This window comes from Fundulus heteroclitus, chromosome 6 (assembly GCF_011125445.2).
Source record: "Fundulus heteroclitus isolate FHET01 chromosome 6, MU-UCD_Fhet_4.1, whole genome shotgun sequence".
NCBI classification, from domain to species: Eukaryota; Metazoa; Chordata; class Actinopteri; order Cyprinodontiformes; family Fundulidae; genus Fundulus; species Fundulus heteroclitus.
The window spans coordinates 4275563-4294220 of NC_046366.1; the positions used below are offsets into that span (position 1 = coordinate 4275563).

General features: G+C 40.2%; 1 protein-coding gene across 1 annotated transcript; it reads right to left on the bottom strand.

Moving 5' to 3' along the window:
* Nucleotides 1–4214: 4214 nt before the first annotated feature.
* On the bottom strand, nucleotides 4215–17714 carry lrrc8da (leucine rich repeat containing 8 VRAC subunit Da). Its single transcript, XM_012860964.3, has 2 exons — nucleotides 17189–17714; nucleotides 4215–9423 (listed from the first exon to the last, which is right to left on the bottom strand). Exon 2 carries the CDS (start codon nucleotides 9419–9421, stop codon nucleotides 6875–6877), a length of 2547 nt encoding a protein of 848 aa, XP_012716418.1. The 5' UTR covers nucleotides 9422–9423; nucleotides 17189–17714; the 3' UTR covers nucleotides 4215–6874.
* Between the last annotated feature and the right edge of the window lie 944 nt (nucleotides 17715–18658).

The window sequence follows — 18658 nt, forward strand, 5'->3', positions numbered from 1 at the left end:
TTTAGTTCCACAGTGTCCAAAACACCCTGTTGTTTTGGAAAACTGGCATCCAATCATTTTATTAAACAACAATTACAAAGTTTTCACAATTATCCTAGCTAATAGAATCAAATTAGTTGTAGACTATTAATGAGAAATGCCAATCTATTCTGAGCTTATAAATGAGAATAGCCTAATCCTCTTTTTGGACTTTCACAAATCATTGGATGGGATTGCACATGAATTCATGTTCAGTACACATCCTACATATCCTTTTCTTGTAGCAGCTGAGTTTTTAAACACTCATATTAGGAACAGGGGACCAACATTGCAGGACGAACTGTTTCCAGTCGACTGATGATGCAGTTTTATTTCAGAAAGATGAATCACAAGTTTCATTAGCACTTAATACTATAGAAGGTTTCTCTAAGCCTCTGAGCCGTTCCTTAACAAATGTGAGCTGATGCCAGTGAATGAGTGTATAAATTATTCTATTTGTGGCATTCTTGTTAAAGATTCTAACATACCAGGGCATCAGCATATCTAAGGACAGCAAAAACAAAAGCACTCCAAGTTTCACTCCTTTCACTGAAAAGTGAAGAAAGGTTTTTAATAGTTGGTTATAAAAGGAGCTGTCCCTGAAGGGTGGAGTTCTGCTCATTAAATTGGGGTTGTCCCATCTCGTCTATGCTGCCCAGTCTGTTTATGTTGATGATTCAATTAACAAATCTGCAGACAGCATGCTATTTACTTCTTATAGAGAAATAAAAAACATTTTTGCGTAAAACTGTTGTCTTAAATAATGTTAAGTCGGGTGGACTAAACCTTATTGATTTTGACTCCTGACATAAAAAAATGGATTAAAACCATCTTAAAAACCTGAACTCTACATGACCCTTTACATAAAATGATATAAAAAACAGTATATATTTTAACATCTAGGTGGTTTCAAATTTGTCCATCTCTATAATTATAACATTTTGATAATACCCACCAAACCTTCCACCATTCACCAGTAGGTACGTCCTGCATGGTATCGTATTTATAAGTATAACTTTTCTCCATAAAGGTGTAACATGTGGAACAACAGTAATATTTTGTACAAAGATAAGTCTTTATTTCTTCAGAAGTGGTTTGATAAAGGAATTTTTAGTCAACGTTTGAACAGTAAAGGGCTCTTGTGCATGTACACAGAATTTCTTGACAAGCACAATGTTCAGGTTACTGAAAGAGAATCTAGCATTGTATTCCATTCTATCCCATCTGGTTTGTTGGTGTTACTTTAGAGAAGTTGACCCTCTTTCTTTCCAATCTATGAGACATCCTGACCCCAGACAATCCACTGTAGGTGAACTCTGTTTCTCAAATCTAAAAGGGTATCAATTCCAGAATTCGCTCTTTATTTCAAGTAAATATAGTCTCATCACCATCTTCTGTATCCAGTTGGAACAATTTTGTGCAGAATCTTAATTAGGTAAAAATCTGCCCTCTTCCACAAAAATACTTTCTTACAGATAAAGTGAAAGAAGTGTTTTTTTAAATGAATTCATAGTTTCTGGAAATATATTACTGCTCCGATCTCTAATAATATTAAGCCTGTTTTTCTTTTGTATTTTGGAAAAGTTTTGTTTGATCTTACAGAATTCAGCCTGAGAGATTTGTCTGTCTTTTTTCTTATTAATTAATTAATTTTGTTTGTAGCAAAATTTCATATTCTCAAAAGTAAAACAATGAAAAAGAAACTACCCTTTTGCCTCTTTGTAAAGGATGTCAAACTCTACTTAGAAACAATTTCAGACTGTGGCAATAAAAAGCCTACTAAGACTTCAAATGCCGTTAATGCATACAAACTAACATTGTAACTCAGATTCATGTCTTCTTTTTATTTTTGTCACATCTTATTTGGTTTAATTTTTTTTTCTTTAGAAGTGGCTTATTTGTATGTCTGTGTATGCATCTTTTGTTTCCTTATATGTATAACAAACACAAAGACTTTGCAAAGAAAAGAATGTCTTCTTCCTGCAAGAACACAAGCAGCAGGCAAAGGAACACGAGCGGGACCGCAGCTAAGTACTGTGACCTGGGATACAATACACTACGCACTTAAACCCTCAGTGGGAACGAGCAATTGAGGGACACAAGAGTGGAAGTCAGAGTAATGGGACTGGGCCCAAATCTGCACCTATAGCCAAGCAGCACTTTTTGCATAATTCTTCATCCAATTAGAATAATCCATCATGCTTGTCAATCAAAGTCACAGCCCTGGCACCTTAGATGCATGAATGTCATGCAAACATATTGATGCAAACGGATGAGGCAGACAACAACGATAAGACAGGAGAGACTGGAGCAGCGAAAGAACATTCAGTTATTTATTTACGAAACAACTTGATGGAGCAAAAGAGCAGATAAAGGAATTTAGATTGGAACAACCAGATTTAGAAATCCAGCAGTGGGTGAGTGACTGTGGATGTATGTATGTTCAAATGGCTTATTGTTGTGTTGTAACCTCCAACCTTTAGTGTGTAGTGGGACCTCTACTTGCCACCACAAGCCTTCACAGCAGAGGCTAAACAATTACTTCCTGAGCTGATTACAGACATGGAGAGAAAAAAAAAATACACCCAGACTCTCACATTGTTGTTACCAGCACAAACCTCTCCACTGAACTTCCAAAATACTGACAGCGTATTAAGTGTCTCACCAGGGACAAAAGATGCGCAGCACACAGTTCCTGGTGCAGCTCTGAGATTCTCTGATCACTTTCTGCTTCATCTCATCCCAGCTTACAGGCAAAAACTGAATACCTCTTAGTCTGTAGTCAGGACTGCTCCCTTCAAAGTCTGTTCTTGTTTTTAGGCTTTGTTTTCACCTCTCCCTCTTAATAGATAATGTCTTATGATTGTTGTTATTTTATTCTGATGTCTGTGTTACAAGTCTCTTTCGTAAATGAGAATCCCAGTCTCACTGAGCTCACCTTCCTAAATAAATGTAATTTAAAAAAGCTTATTTTTTTTACCAATCCAAGCTTGATCTCTTAGTAAAAATATATATAGGGACTACACAAAAAAAAAAAAAAATATATATATATCTGTTTACACCCAAACTTTTCATTCAAAGTGCAACCAAAGTCAAATTGAAAGTGGAACCAAAGTCAAATTCCTTGTTTGTGTCCCAAACTGGGCAATTAAAGCCGACTCTGACCTTTAAGTCCGGCCTGGTGGTATCAAGGACAGGTACACAATGATTCCCTTTTCAGAAAGGTTACTTGAAAGGCCTGCAGAGGCACACTGATACTACTGTCCCACCTTAACAGGACTCACAAGATCCCTTATGCTGCTGATTCTTTCACTCCTGTAGAAATCCTAGGGTGCCCAGGAACTGTTTAGTCTAATGAGATTCATGCTGTCAAATCTCGTCACTAAGATTATATGGTGTGTATTATATGCGTTGTTAAAAGCTAGAGAAAAATCATGTGGGGAAAACAGACTATAGCTAATCAGTTAACTTCTGAATAATGTAGGACTGTTTCTTAGTAGCTGCTGTGGCGGCTGTAACATTTTCACCGTCTCTAAGCAACGCTGAAAGAACAGTCCTGATTGGCTCTCGTGTCTGTGGTACGGAGAGGAAATACAGGGCATTGTGAGAGAGGTCCTGAAGGAGAAATAAGGAAAAATGACACTAATCTTTTGTCTTGTGAAACAGATAAAGAGTGCTGTAAAAGCTCAGGGTCAGTACACATATTTCCACTTGTGACCAGTTAATACAGTCAGCTAACTAGATTCACCAGTGGGAAGAGAAAATTCAAAAACCTACATAAATACATGACAGTGAAGAGTAAATGTTGATGTTAAACAGGCTGTTCATCAGCTGACCACAGCTCAAATACACCAAAAAAAAAAAAAAAAAAACAGAAGTCAGTGTCAAAAAAGGACCCTGTAATGAGTCGCTCCACCATTCTTGGTGCAAGTGTTTCCAGATTTCAGCTTTAAAGGCTGCGGTCTTAAACGTTTGATTGGCTGATGAACAGCCTCTATTTCATTGAAATTATTTTCAATAAATAATGAATAAACGTTTATTTTTTTCTCTTGCTCACATTTTTCTCTTTTAAGTGTGAAAGCTCCAATGGTGCAAAATGCAAACTCTTGCAATGTTTTTAAACCTCTCTTAAGATTTTGATCAGGAGTGTACAGTGGTGGGTACAGCTCACCAGAGGGACATTAATAATGCTTAGACAGTGATCTAGATTTTTTTTATTGCCCAATAAAATTGCAAACTTGGAACATGAGATGACTAAAGTGATACATGAGCTCTGAAGAACACTTAAAGGGTTACAAAGAGGTACACTTAAAGAATGAAGGCAGACATCATCAGTAGGTGACTGAGCTGCTGATCACTCTCAATCACGTGTCAAAAATATTAAAACATGACTTAAAAGGTTATAGCCGACACATTCCCTTTTATCAGCTGTCTCCACACAGGCCATCGATAAGCAACATCCACAATTTTTTTTTTTTTTTTTACATCATAATGCTTTTAGGTACAAATGAAACAGGCCTTAGTGTACAATCTCGACAACAGTGAGGTAAAGGTATATGTCTGGTGCTGAGTTTTACAACTCTAAGGTCCTTTTGATAGCTACAGGATCACACATGAAGAAAATATAGCAAGGTTGTTAGAAACCTCCAAGAAAGGAGTGCTGTGCTTTTGCTTCTATAAGAAAAAAATGCTCTATGAAAGCCGGCTAAGGAAAAGACAGACAAAACATTCCGTTTAATTTTTGGTCATTTGTTGAAGGAAAACAAAAACAAAAACATAGCAGCAGTTAAGGCAAAATGACTGTTTCCCGTGGTTACAATTATACCTGAGTATCTAAAAAGACTAATAAGAGATTAAAGACGGATAAAAAGAAATCTACCTTTATCACTGGAACAAAGTTTTGGTAAAAAGAGAACATAAAGTTACATTTGTTTTTTCCAATGACTAAAAGCGATCTACAATTTAAAAAAAATATTCAATGAGATATATACAGCACCTTGCAAAACTATTCACACCCTTTGAACTGCTAGACATTTTATCACGTTACCACCACCAGCTTCGGTGTAGTTCATCAGGATTTTATGTCATAGACCAACACAAAGTGCAAAAAATATGACATGGTAGGGAAGGGAAATTATACTTTTCATTTTATCATGAAAACAATTGCCTTATCATGATGATAAAACCTAGTTGAAGTTTTGAAACATGAAAAACTAACTGTGCGATTGGGTTTGTAACTTTTACTATTTTTTTCCACTCTTGATTCCATGGGAGCATTAATAAATGTACCATATATAAAAAAAAAAAAACATTTAGCTAAAAGCAGGTTTTGAGTGCTCTAGTGTAGAGTTACACTAGTTAATGTAACCCATCTGATAACAGGTACGTTTAGGTGCAGTATTTATGGTTGTAGGGTTCTAACTGCATCCAGTGACCTTAGAACGTCCAAGCTCTTAAATCTATCTATAGAAATAGACACAAATCACTATTCTGTGGCATGCATTAGTATATAGGCCCTTTTACTCTGACACTTAAATCTAATGTAACCAACTGCTTTCTGATGTCACCAAATTAACAAAAAAGAAAAGGAAAAAAAGGTTCATCTGTGTGTAATTTGATCTTAGCATGCGTGCAGCTGTTCCTTGGAGGCCTCAGAGAACTTTAGAGAACAACCAGCATCATGAAGACCAAGCAACACAGACATGTCAGGGAGAAAGCTGTGGAGAAGTTTAAAGCAGAGTTAGGTCCTAAAATAACATCCCAAGCTTTGAAGATCTCACAGAACTCTGTTCAATCCATTATCGGAAAATAATATAATACCATTGCAAGCCTACCAAGACATGGCGGTCATCCTAAACAGACAGGCCAAGCAAGAAGAGCCATAGCAACAGCCACATATCTGGCCTTAAGGGAAATATAGCAAGAAGAACTACATCTTTGGAAAAAAACAAACAAAAGGATGTTATAATTTGGGATTGGCTACAAGCAGGGGCGGCGTATGGGGGGAAAGTTAGGACAATTCCAAGCGCCCCTGATTGACAAGGGCCCTGATTGACAGGGGCCCGTTGTCAATCAGGGGCCTTCACTAGACGGCATCCCTGGCTACAGGTCATGCATGGGATACAACAAGCAAAGAGAAGAAGATAATCTGATCAGATAAAACAGAAATTTAAATTTTATCTTTGTATACAAAAAACTGTGCATCACCCTATACGCACATTTCCTTTGTGAAACATGGCAGAGGCAGCATCATTCTGTGGGGATGTTTTCTTCAGCAGGGACAGGAATGCTGTTTAGAGATCGTGGGTAGATTGGTGGAGCTAAATACGGCATAGTCCTGGAGGAGAGCCTGCTAGAGACTGCAAATACTTCATACTAGGGTGGAGGTTCAACTTCCAGGAGGACAATGATCCTAAACATAGCAAGATTGTAAACATGATAAGAATCTACTTGGACATTCCTTATCTAAGCTGACTAAACTTGAGCTTTTTTGTAAAGGACAAACAAAAATTAATTCCGTGTGGACAGAATACATCATTGGCATGCCAATTTCTAAGATTTCCATCTGAGAAAAACGTATAAACGGTGGTGTAGCATTTTGTTTTGGTCCATCACATAAAATCTTTAAAAAACTTAAGGTAAAAAAAAAAAAAAAAAAAAAAAAAAAAAACATTTGAGAAGAATACTTTTGCAAGTCACTGCACTAACCAACAACAACAAAAAAAAAAAACAATACATGTTTAAAGCTATATTAATGTTAGCAACCAATATTCTCTACCATGATCAAGTAAATGCATTCATTTTTGTAAATAATTATATTTTTTTTCATCTCAGTGTCTTTCAGAGAGGGGCTGTTCTATAAGCCACTAAAGGAAACATTTGTTTCTCTGCTGATACTCTCTTTAACTTCCACAGGCAGGGTGTCGAAAAGATGGTCTTCCACGATAAGGGCGTTTTTACGCAGCAGCCGGCAGTTCCCCAACTGGGCGGGCAGTCTGTCCAGGCAGTTTCCCCTCAGCTCCAGCTGCGTGAGCTGCACCAGCTGACCCACGGCCTCCGGCAGAGTGATGAGTGCGTTGTGGGCGAGACAGAGCACCTTCAGCTTGGTGCATCTGAAGAGCGGTTTGGGCAGGGCTTCCAGCTTGTTCGAGTTAATAGCTAGATGCTGGAGGTTGTTGAGGAGACCCACGTCTGGCGGAAGCACTGTGATGGCGTTATGGCTCACATCCAAGTGTCGCAGTTTCTGAAGGGTGAACAGGGTTGAAGGAAGGGTCTCCAGTTTATTGTGAGAAAGGTGGAGAGACTCCAGAGACTTGACATGGCCGATGGATGATGGGATTGTGGTGATTTTGTTGTGCCACAGTTTTAGGCATGTCAGCCTCTTGAGGTGCTGGAAGCTGATGATCTCTTCTATGGTTCGGATGTTGTTCGACTTCAGATCAAGTTCCTGCAAGTTGGTCAGGCTGAAGATGGCGTGAGGGATCCTTTCCAGTTCGCAGTTGTGCAGCTCTAGCTCGATGAGGCTAGTCATTTTTTTCAGGCTGTTTAGTACCAGCAGCTTCGTCCCGTCGTTGTGCACCACTAATCGAAGAAGATGTGGGGAGAGCTCTGTGATGTTTGTGGGAATTTTTGTCAGGTTGCTCTTCAGGCACAACGTCTTCAAATGCCTCAGATCTCTCATAGACTCCAGACCGATCATTTTGTTGTTTTCCGAGTTCAAGTTCCCCATCAGGTGAAGCTCCCTCAGACTCCGCAGCAAATAGACCCAAGGCGGGATCTCTGCGACGTCTGTGAATTTAACGTGCAGGCGGCGCAGGTGATCCCGCAGGAAAGCAAAGCCCGTCTGCTCTACCTTGGCTGGGCAGTGGCAAAGATGCAGCTCCTGCATGCTGGTCATTTGGGAAACCTTAGCAGAAAACCTCACCTCAGGAATCAGCTCCAGTTTCAGCACTTCCAAGTCCGTCAGGTCGAACACGGCGTTTGGGAGACCAGACAGCATGAAGAGGTGCAGCTCCTGCTGGTCATGTGCGTTGCGCGTGACGTGCTGCTTTAGTTTTTCAAAGGTCCACTCGTGATTGAGGCTGATCTCCCTCAGCTTGTTTTCACTGACCTCGGATAAGAAGATGCCAAAGCGCTTGGAATAAAGCTGATCGTACTGGTCGACCATGTGTAAGAGGAATGCAAAGTCGTTTTTGACATCTGGAATGTCGCTGAAGCTGCTCTCTTCCCTTACCTTCTCAAAGGAATACTCTTTGAGGGGCCGTCGGAACACCCAGAACAGAGAGTAAAGGCATGTTATCCCGTAGATCAAGATCAACGCCGTGTAGGTAATGTGCAGCTTCTTCAGCATGAAAGCCATGTTGTGCGTACAGTAGAATCGTTTATAGCCTGTTAGCTGTTCTATATCTGGTTCACAGCAATGCTTAAACTTTATTTCATTCAAGAAGATGGAAGTGTAGGACAAAATCAGAATAAACTTTACAGTTTTGACAGAGGTTTGCGCTACATAGAACTTGTAAATAAAGTCACTGTCCTCCACGTGGGCTCGGAACTTTCTCACCTTCTCAAACAACGCTTTGGCCTGCTCTCCATCCTTTTTATCCAGGATTGTCATGCTGCTTGGGACTTCTGCGATGGGCTTATCTGCAGAAAATTTGACCCCAAGCATCGGCGTAGATTGGTTGGCATCAGAGCCTTCATCCTTCCCCTCTAAAGACACCTGTTTTGTTCCCGACGAGCTGCCCGTCAGCCTCTGTTTGTTCTCTTCTGAGTCCTCACAAGCCGTTTCAGACAAGGCTTTGGTTGTCCAAGGAGACTCGAAACACCGTCCCAAAATGGATACAAAATGCTCGATCTTTGAACTTGTTTTGGGGTATTTGAACCAGAAATTGCTACTGACCATGAGAATGATGGTGTGGATAAGCGTAAGGTAGGGGAAGTACTTGGAATACCAGGGCAAGGCAACATGGTAACACATTTGGTTGATAAAGACATATTGTTGAAAGTCCAGGTTGGTTTTGACTCCTCTCGGTTCAGGTTGAGGGACACTTTTCTGTGCTGCCACTGTAGGCTGACGTGTTGTGAGAATACCGGTGATTGCTTTGTTAGACCGCTCCGTAGGGGCTGAAGGGATGGTAGTTTTAACAGGGGCTCCAGTGGATGTTGGTGAGGACGCTTTCTGGGTGGGGCACAGGTTATCTCCGGTTTCTGACGCCTCGGCGATTTCTTCGGGATAGGGAAGGCAAGCAACATGGTCCCTGGTGATCTGCATGGTCATTGCAAATATGGCCAGCATGAGCATGACCAAGCCCAGGTAGTCCATAAAGACGTCCCACCATGGCTTTAAGATGCGGTAGGTCGGCTGGATGTCGTTCAGGGATGCAACCTCAGTGAGTGTAAACATTACTGCAATAAAAAAAAAGAGAAGTAAATCACATTTTAGTACAGAATTAGTCAATCTTGAGTAGAATCAGATACAACTTTGTAGTTTAAACCCTCCCCACCTACCCCAGGTAACACAAACACCTCAATCTGCACAATCTGAAAGAAAGGCCACCTATAAGACCCATGAATCTTCACAGTGGCCTGACCACTCATCAGATGGGAGTCAGAATAATGAAGTTAGTTAATGCAGTTAAAAGTGTGTATTAACATTTACCATTTGCACTGAGAGCAGAACCTTTTAAACAAACCAATATGGAATAAAACCACAAAGGATCACAGGAAGATGTCCAAGAGAGAACAGAAAGGCAGTTTGAACCTCCCACTGATTATAACAACTGCAGTGATAACTGGCAAATAAAGTAGAAGTAGTTTGAGAAGGCACAGCAAGAACATGAAGAATGCATTACTCCAAGATTCTACCAACAAAATAAACTTCATCCAGACTCAACCACCTTCTCAATTCCCTGTACAGTGGTCATAATGTTATATGTGATCAGTACAATCGGCCTTTTGAAAGCTTAGAACAACACATCAGGAGTATTATTTTAGAGACAAAAGAAGGAAGTTATCAAAATAAGATTCAATGTAAGCTTCTGGTAAAGGCAGGCTTAAACTCTGGTCAACCTGACAGCAGCGTGAGAAAAGTGGAGAGCCACATTATTGCTCCCTACCCTAGCAGCTGGAGTCGTATTTCACCAGAGGAAAACAGGCTGTAACTGAGTAACTGTGCCCGCCGCTGAGCAACAGTCTGCATCATAATTGCACCATGGTCTGCTGCATTGGGCTCTCATTTCCTGCCTCTAATGTTTTCTGTTGTACTTTACAGTGTTCAAGAGTCACGCCATGGTTGAGATAAATCCACGCATCTTACAACATCTTACCCAGAAAAATCCAAAATCATTTGATGTAACCCCCTCTAAACACAACTCCTCTGACTCACTCAGACATTAGGCACACATGTACTTCATTTACTGAATGACTAAAATCGGTCCTAATTTGGTGATTGCAGCACTGAGTTAGCGCTGCTATCCTCAATAGTATTTTTTAAGATTAGTTTGTGTGCTACACTGCAAAAACTAAACTAAAAATAAGTAAAATTTTCTTGAAACTAGTGTATTTGTCCTTGATTTGAGCACGTAAATAAGACGGTTTGCCAATGGAATGAGATATTCTGAACTTAAAATAGGAACAACTCATCTCTATCATCTTATTTCAGGTGCAGTATATCTAATTATCTTAGTTTAGGGGTCAAAATACTCACTCCATTGGCAGATAATCTTATTTAGCTGCTCAATTCAAGGAAAAATGCACTAATTTCAAGAAAATTTGACTTATTTTTAGCCCCGTTTTTACAGTGTATTTTGTCATATGCACAGTAGCTTTAATTTCCTTAAGCTTAGCAAGTACAGCATCTTTTAAAGCCAACAGTAATACAATGTAGCTTACATCCCCTTATGGTATGTTGAATTGGTATTTTTATATCGCAACAACCATTATTTTTTGTTAAATATATTTAATTTTATAATTACATTCAACAATTCACTATTTTCATATGCTTAGTCAGGGAATTGATGTTCCAATACATATATGCTTAAGTTCAATTTCTAACACAAACTTCTTATTCCAAAAATGCTGTGCAGCAACGTTATTTTGCAGTGTAATAATGAGAAAGTAATGGTTGTTCAAAAGCATAATCGTAATTTTATTTCTCAACACCGCTTCATTTCAAAACACGCTTCCTCATACCAGCCCCTGCGACTCCAGGATTTTTCAGTCAGTGTTTTCAATTTCAAACACTGCGACAACAAAGCCTTACTTGTTCAAAAACATATCATCTAACTCTATTTCAAAGTGTTGTTTGAGCAGCATCAATAAAAATATACACACTGACATTTTTAAAGTGTTTTTTTTCCTTAAGAGCCTAACGTCACTAATTAGGGTCATACTGAAAATTATGACTACTGTACAATATTTACAATATCAATCCTAATTAATTTAGTATCTGAAAACCAAAACACATAATTTTTTTGTACACTTTTATATTAATTCAGGCATTAAAGGGTTAGAGATGTTTTCCCAGACGGCATACAGAACAGACTTCTAGTTTGTCAGACATAACCTGTGTTGCAGATTTAATTTGCTGGTGCTGTGACTAACAGCTTTCTGATTAAACAGCAAGTTTTAAGAAAAATAATCTCTTAATTAATAATAAAGTCATGAACACAAGTGACCGTGTAAAATGAGTGTGCAAGACTGAGGTATATTGTGTGTTTTCATTCATCGTGCCAAGTTATTAGAACTGTGGTCGCTGACTCAGTCAATTTCTCAATAGAGAGCAGCCATTGTTGATGTTAATGCCTTAGGTAAAAAAAAGCAAAGCTAAGACGTGTTGAACTTGATGTGTTCAAGACCAGTTTTCAACCACCTGAGGACATGAGAAATTGGATTAGCTAGGAGGACGTGTGCAGGCATCACTCTTCCTCCAGCCACTTGTTGTCACACCTGAACATTTATTTAAACAAAAGGTATACTGATAACGAGAACATCACTGTGCAGAGTAGTGTGGATTTCATTTAAGTAAAAAAGTTTAAACAAAAAAAGTGTCAAATTCTGCTTGCAGTATATTCGAATTACTGACATCACAGCAAGCAGAGAAAAATTGACGTTGGTAATAAATAGTGGACAGTGATTTTTGGCACATTAGAAGGTAGATTCTGCATTTCCAAGACTTGAATTAGGGTGAATTGAACTTGAATGAACCTTACGTGTGTTTGAGTCAAAGTTTGACTCCAATGGCCCCCGATCCCTTAATAAACACTGGCACAGAGATTTATCTCTAGCAAAGGTTTGAAAATGATAATTTTTAGAACTTAACTGATACCAGTCTTTCTGATTTTACCAATGCATTTTCTATCCGATTAGTTTGCTTTCCTTTTTGCCTCTAATAAAATTATTAAATGCTAAACTATATTAAGATTCTGTCACCATAAACAAATTTGCCAGATCTGTAACAGCGCATGCAGTCTCAATAGACGTGACGGCAACTGTAAGATCGCTCCATGTATGCGGAAGTATAGCCCAGGCAGATCAAACCTCTGACAAAGCCGATGATAGTGAGGCTCACAGCATTACAAGACGCGTCATCTACCAATATTAAGGTGCATAGCCACATTACTTTTTATTTACGTCTGTAGCTCACTCTGGTTGCATATGTAGTTTTTATGAAAGATTATTATGTCCTGCTGGCGTATTAGTTGTTATTTTGGTGTTTTATCCTTTGTTTTCGCTCAATTTGCTTGTGTTTATTTACGATTTTAACAGAAGTACGTACTGCGCATGAGCAGCAGGGGTTAAAACAAGCAAGCGGCTAATGGCTATTAGCATCTCCAAACACAAAAAATATGAGTCCAAGACAGAAAAGACTGGAATGTCGCTGGGAATACAGTATGAACGTTGGTGTTCACTGAAGCTAAAACTGCAGAGACTCAGATGTGATCGCAGAGTTGATTGACGTGAGTAATAATTCTCGTAAGATGCTCTTAAAGTTGCTGTAGATTGTGTATTTAATTAAGTTGGTGAAAATTCTCAGTCATCCAGGTCATGGTCAATCCAAATAAGGGTAAAAATGAAACAACTGGACTTCTATTCTGAATCTGAGGACGTGGCAGGAATCAAACCTATCGCTGTGTTGTAAGTTTTTGAAAATTTAAACCTGAGCCTTCCCCATCTGTTTAAAGTTGCTTTTTCTCGCTTTATGTCAATGCCTTCCTTCAGCCCTCTCCTAAACCATCTGTCTTCTTTGTCCAAAATGTGAACATTTTGATCCTCAAAAGAGTCTCCTTTGTCCTTAAGGTGTAGGTGGACGGCAGAGTCTTGTCCTGAGGCGGTAGCTCTCCTGTGTTGAGCCATGCGTCTGTGGAGAGGTTGTTTGGTTTCTCCAATATAAAGATCAGAACATTCCTCACTGCACTGAACTGCATACACCACTCCGCTCATCTTAGGCTTGGGAGTTTTGTCCTTAGGATGGACCAGCCTCTGTCTGAGGGTCCTGTTTGGTTTAAAATGTACTGAGATCTTGTGTTTTGAGCAAATCCTACTGAGTTTTTCAGAGACTCCAGCAACATATGGGAGGACAATGTTTTTGCACTTCTCTCTGTTCTGCGGCGTGTCTTTTGGATTTCTTTGCTGAATTGACAAAAGCCGAGTTCCAGAGGTTTGGAGGGCATCTTTAACGTGTTTCTGTTCCTTGTTCTTCCCTTCTGTCTTAGTGGGGACATTTTCAGCTCGATGGTGTAAGGTTCTGATGACAGAAAGTTTGTGTTCCAGTGGGTGGTGAGAATCAAAAAGAAGATATTGGTCTGTGTGAGTAGGTTTCCTGTAGAGGTTTCCATCTCTTTCCATGCTCACCAAGCAGTCCGGAAAAGGTAACTTGTTGTCGTTGGCATCCTCTCTCGTAAACGTCATGTCGTTTATGCGTCTGGTGAAAGCTTCTACTTCTTTTGTCTGGATTTTGACCCAAGTGTCATCCTCATATCTGAACCAGCGGCTCCAGTGTGTTCCTCTGAAAGAGTCTGAGGTTCTCTTTTCCATTTCTTCCATATAATGATTGCCCAGGGACACTGGAGATCCCATAGCATAACCATGCTTCTGTCTGTAAAAGTGATCATTGAAATTGAAATAGGTTGTGGAAAGATAAAGTTTCAGTAGGGTACAGATCTGGTCCGGAGTGAAGTTAGTGCTGTTGTTCAGGTTATCATCTTGTTGCAGATGTTTCCTGACTGTTTCTATCGCCTCTGATGTGGGTATGCAAGTGAAAAGTGAAGTGACATCAAAAGATACAAGAGTTTCTCCTGGTGCCATTCTTAGATGTTGGACTTTGCAAAATCTGTGGAGTTCTCTATGTGATGTAAAGTGTTTCCCTCCAGAGGGGCTAAGATACCAGTGAGATGTTTAGCAATGTTGTAAGTCATTGAATTCAAAACCTGTCCAGCAGGTCTCTGACAAAGCCAGAGATGGATGCGCTGGGCAAAGGTCTGACTCTCCTTTGTTGGGGCGACCAGTTCCAGGTGAATTTGCATGTGAATCTAAGCTCCAATGAAGCCTCGCCTGCAGGTCTATACAGCTTGGGACTCCACACTAGTCCAGACATTTTGAACAGAGAAAGCTTCCTAGATGGGAAGAGAAACTTCTTCAGCTTCAGAATAGAAGTCCTGCTGTTGAACTTTTTAACCTTTTTTTGGATTGTATTTAATAATAACGGTTGGTCTTTGATCACAGCGAGAGCTGGCGCTTTACTGTGAGGTATTTCAGAGGATCAGGCTCGGTCCAGCATTATTTAATTTTGATTTATTAATTAAGCAAACCGGCATTATCATAGTTCTGCAATACTGTCGCTAGAAGGCGTTGCGTCTGTTTAAATCTGCTAATCGCGCCCGGTGCGGTGGCTATAATCATTCACAAAAAGGACCATCAAAACATTATCAGGATGGACACCTGGTCCATATAACCTTATTTTCAATCATGATAAATGGTTTTTGGTCTGTTTTATAAGCATATAATGTGGAGAATACCCCCCCCCCCTCTTTAAGGCAAAGACGGGGGGGGGGGGGGGGGGGGGTAGATGTTTTGATGCTGCCATTGAGCTATCCATGGCAAGAAGAGTGAAATTCTATATTAGGAGTGCAAATTTTACTTTACCTAAAAAAATACTTTGTACAAAATCGGTTGCCTGACTCTCGCCAGATGGATGTAGTTCCGCAGAGCTCCACACGGCTCCACACTTCCATCTGGAATCGCTGCCATTGGGAGGGATTTCAATACCACATAAAATGGACGAGCCAATCAGGATCGCTGGGTGGGTTTTTGTAGATGTGACGTATCAGAAAGGCGACTGTTTGGAGTCAGACAACAATGTCGGCCTGCAGCAAGGCAGCAAGCGGTAACATTGATGCTACTATTTCATCAGTGTTGTCCAGTCTACCAAATATTAATTCTTTAAAAGAACACCAGAGAACAGCTTTGAAGGCTTTTGTTAGTGGAAACAGTGTTTTCGCCCTTCTCCTGACCAGGTTTGGCAAGAGCTTGACCTTCCCTTACGTCAGCATAATTGGTTGGTTTCGTTGTGAGTGGTGGAGGTAGCACGTCAGTAAAGATGACGGACAAGTGGTTTATCCAATAATATGAAAGAATTTTTGATAAGGCCTCTCCTTCTGAAATCCATCCAATGCAATACACCCAGATGGATGTGTGGAGCAGTGTGGAGCTCAGCAGAACTAGATCCATCTGGCGAAAGTGAGATTACAAAACCGGAGTCCTGTTAACCAATAATCACTAAAAACTTAAGCAAAAAAAGTTGCTATATATATATATATATATATATATATATATTTTTTTTTTTATTATTTTTTTTTTTTAAACACATTTTAACAAAATCCATCTGACTGCAAAGGGTTCGTAATGCAAAATCCCAACATTGTTGTCGCCGTTAAAGGGTCTGAAGCTCCTGCAGGCAAGGGGCGTTACACTTTGTGACAAATTGTGATCACTGATTGGTCTGACGAGTCCCCTATAGTGATTGACAGCTGGCATCACGTCATTTCCTACCACGTTAACTTAATCAAATAACTATCTTTGATTTTTATACGGACTTCTTAGGTGTTGACTGGAAAGACGGTGACTGTATAGCTTGTACTGCAGATACAGCCATGCATGTTGTGGCTAACTGGTAGGATTGAGACCATTACAAGTGAATTTGGCTGGCAATTATTTTCAGCAAAAGCAGCTGATAAAGCTGTTCAAGAAACAAGATCTTTAATAGTAAAAGCTGGACGTTGCAATCTGTCCCTGGCCTCTTCACTCCTTCCACGTGTTTTATTGCAGCCAACTTTACATCTGAAACGGTTTTGTTGGGGGCTGTACGGAATACAAGTAAACATCTTTGATGGAGAAAATCAGATTAAAAACAGAGATGCACCTGGCAAATAGCAATCTTCGGTTTTCTATGTTGCTCTATGACGCACAGAAGTTATTTTCCCCTAAGGAATATAACAGCAAAATCTCTAAAATACCTCAAACAGTGAAATGAAATCCCTTCGTCCTACTTGCCCCAGAAGACTTGTCGTTTAGTTTAGACCCAACAGTGCAAGTTCACAAGTATATCTGTATCTAAACAGTTCACATAATGATCAACTTTCTCATTGCGTCCTAGTGTGTGTGTGTGTGTGTGTGTGTGTGTGTGTGTGTGTGTGTGTGTGTGTGTGTGTGTGTGTGTGTGTGTGTGTGTCAGAGCGCTTAGAAAAAGGCGAAATAAGCCTTCTTGGTTGGTTAACCTTTGAAGGAAAGAAGGCACAATGTGCGAAACGGAAGTCCCCACGTGACAGTAGCGGGACCGCGAGTCAAGTTCAGTGAGATAAAAGTGGAACTTCTAAGATGGCTACCAGTGAGTCTATGCTGTTGGACATCACGAGGCATTTTCCCCTTTATAACCTTTTCATGGCTATCATGTTTTTTCCATGGTCGGCTGTTGAAGCACTGCACCTTTTCACTCAGTTCTGAAACGCCGCAGTTCCCCCATTAACCCCTGCTGCCTCACGGGGTCAGGTGACTTCATTAGACGCGTTAAACTGAAGCGTCACTCTGTTTTTCGGACCTTAATAAATCTGTTATTGCACAGAAGCATACTTTATTTTACTTTCTATATTTTTTTTGTAAAGGAAGGCATACTTACTGCCCGCGTTATCTTAGTTCAAGCGTTCCTTCCCCACTCTGCATGCCACTTTTCCAGCCGCTCCTCAGGTGCGTGGTTAACCCAATTTCTGAGTCCTGTTAATAACAGCGTTCGCTGCGGTAATGACGCCGCTCAGTGAAGCAGAGTGCCGGGGCAGCTTCGTTGGTGACGGGGCTGTTTGCCGGCTGCTGGCCCTCATGCCTGGTCAAAAACTGAGCTTCTCTGCCGTGTGTTAGATAATACGAGCAGGTAGACCACCCGGGCGGTGTGCTGCTCCGAAGAGTCGGACGCAATATGGAGCCGCGCACGGCGCTGTCTGTGGGTTTAAGCGGCGCTTCCTATTGGACGGCGAGATAAGCGCGAGTTCCCGTATACGCCGCCTGCTAGTTATCAGTGCTGCGTTTACTGAGCGTGGGAGAAATGGGGAACGATTCCCAAACAATCATAGTGCAGCGACACATTTCAGTCTTCATTTTAAATTAAATACAAAGAAACAAAAAAATATTGTAGATAATTACTTATAGATACATGAACACACCTAAAATTAAGAACCGCAACAGTGTTTTGTACACTGAGTAACGAGTGTTTTTTTATATTCTTTAAGAAACATAAATGCCCAAATGTTTTTTTTATATACATTCCAAGAGCATATTTCAATTTAACTTGGACTCTTGTGAAATAAGTTGATGTCACAGTAGGTACAAAAGTGGATCAATGATAGCCTAAACAAAGAAACAGATTAAATAATGCCGCATGTCTTTCCTCCTAGGACTTGAAAGCAGCATTATATTCCTCCTCTTTCTAGACTTTGGCTGAAAATCCCCTAACTCACCAGCAAAAGACTGTTAAGTTATATTTTCTTTTTATCTTTTTTTTTCTCTGAGTGCAGCAGAACCCGAGCAAAACTTCCAGTCCTCTCTGGTTTTGGTTGATGATGCTCTGGGCGGAGGGAGCGTCTTCTCAGTTCCAAGCCAAACAGGTTTCAACCGGTACCAGGCTGCTGCCTGCTGCCAGTCGGCTTTCTCTCACTCTGCCCCTGTACAGTGGGAGAGCTGAGAAGGGGGGGAAAGAAACTCGACTCTGATCCAACCCCGGGGAGGTTGGTGAGCCTTTGCAGTAAATTAATAACTCTAGAGAAGGCAGATGCAGTACTATTCTGCATACAACTAAAACCAGATATTTACATACACGATGTATGAAACGACTCCTTAGCAAGACACAGTTGCCACATGCATGGGAAACTGTTTCTGCAGTAGAGCCAAATGTTTCCTTTGAATCAAATGTCGCTATCATCTTAGAGATGAAATTATTTGTTCCTCAAACAAACAAATGCAAAAATGTATATAATCACTTGTCTAATCTGTTAGCAGAGTATTGGACCACAAGATGTTTTGGTATAATCTTAATTTGATTAATGGCATCAACTTAAGGTACCCCACTGATGGTGAAGGCCTAATGCTTAAAATCGAA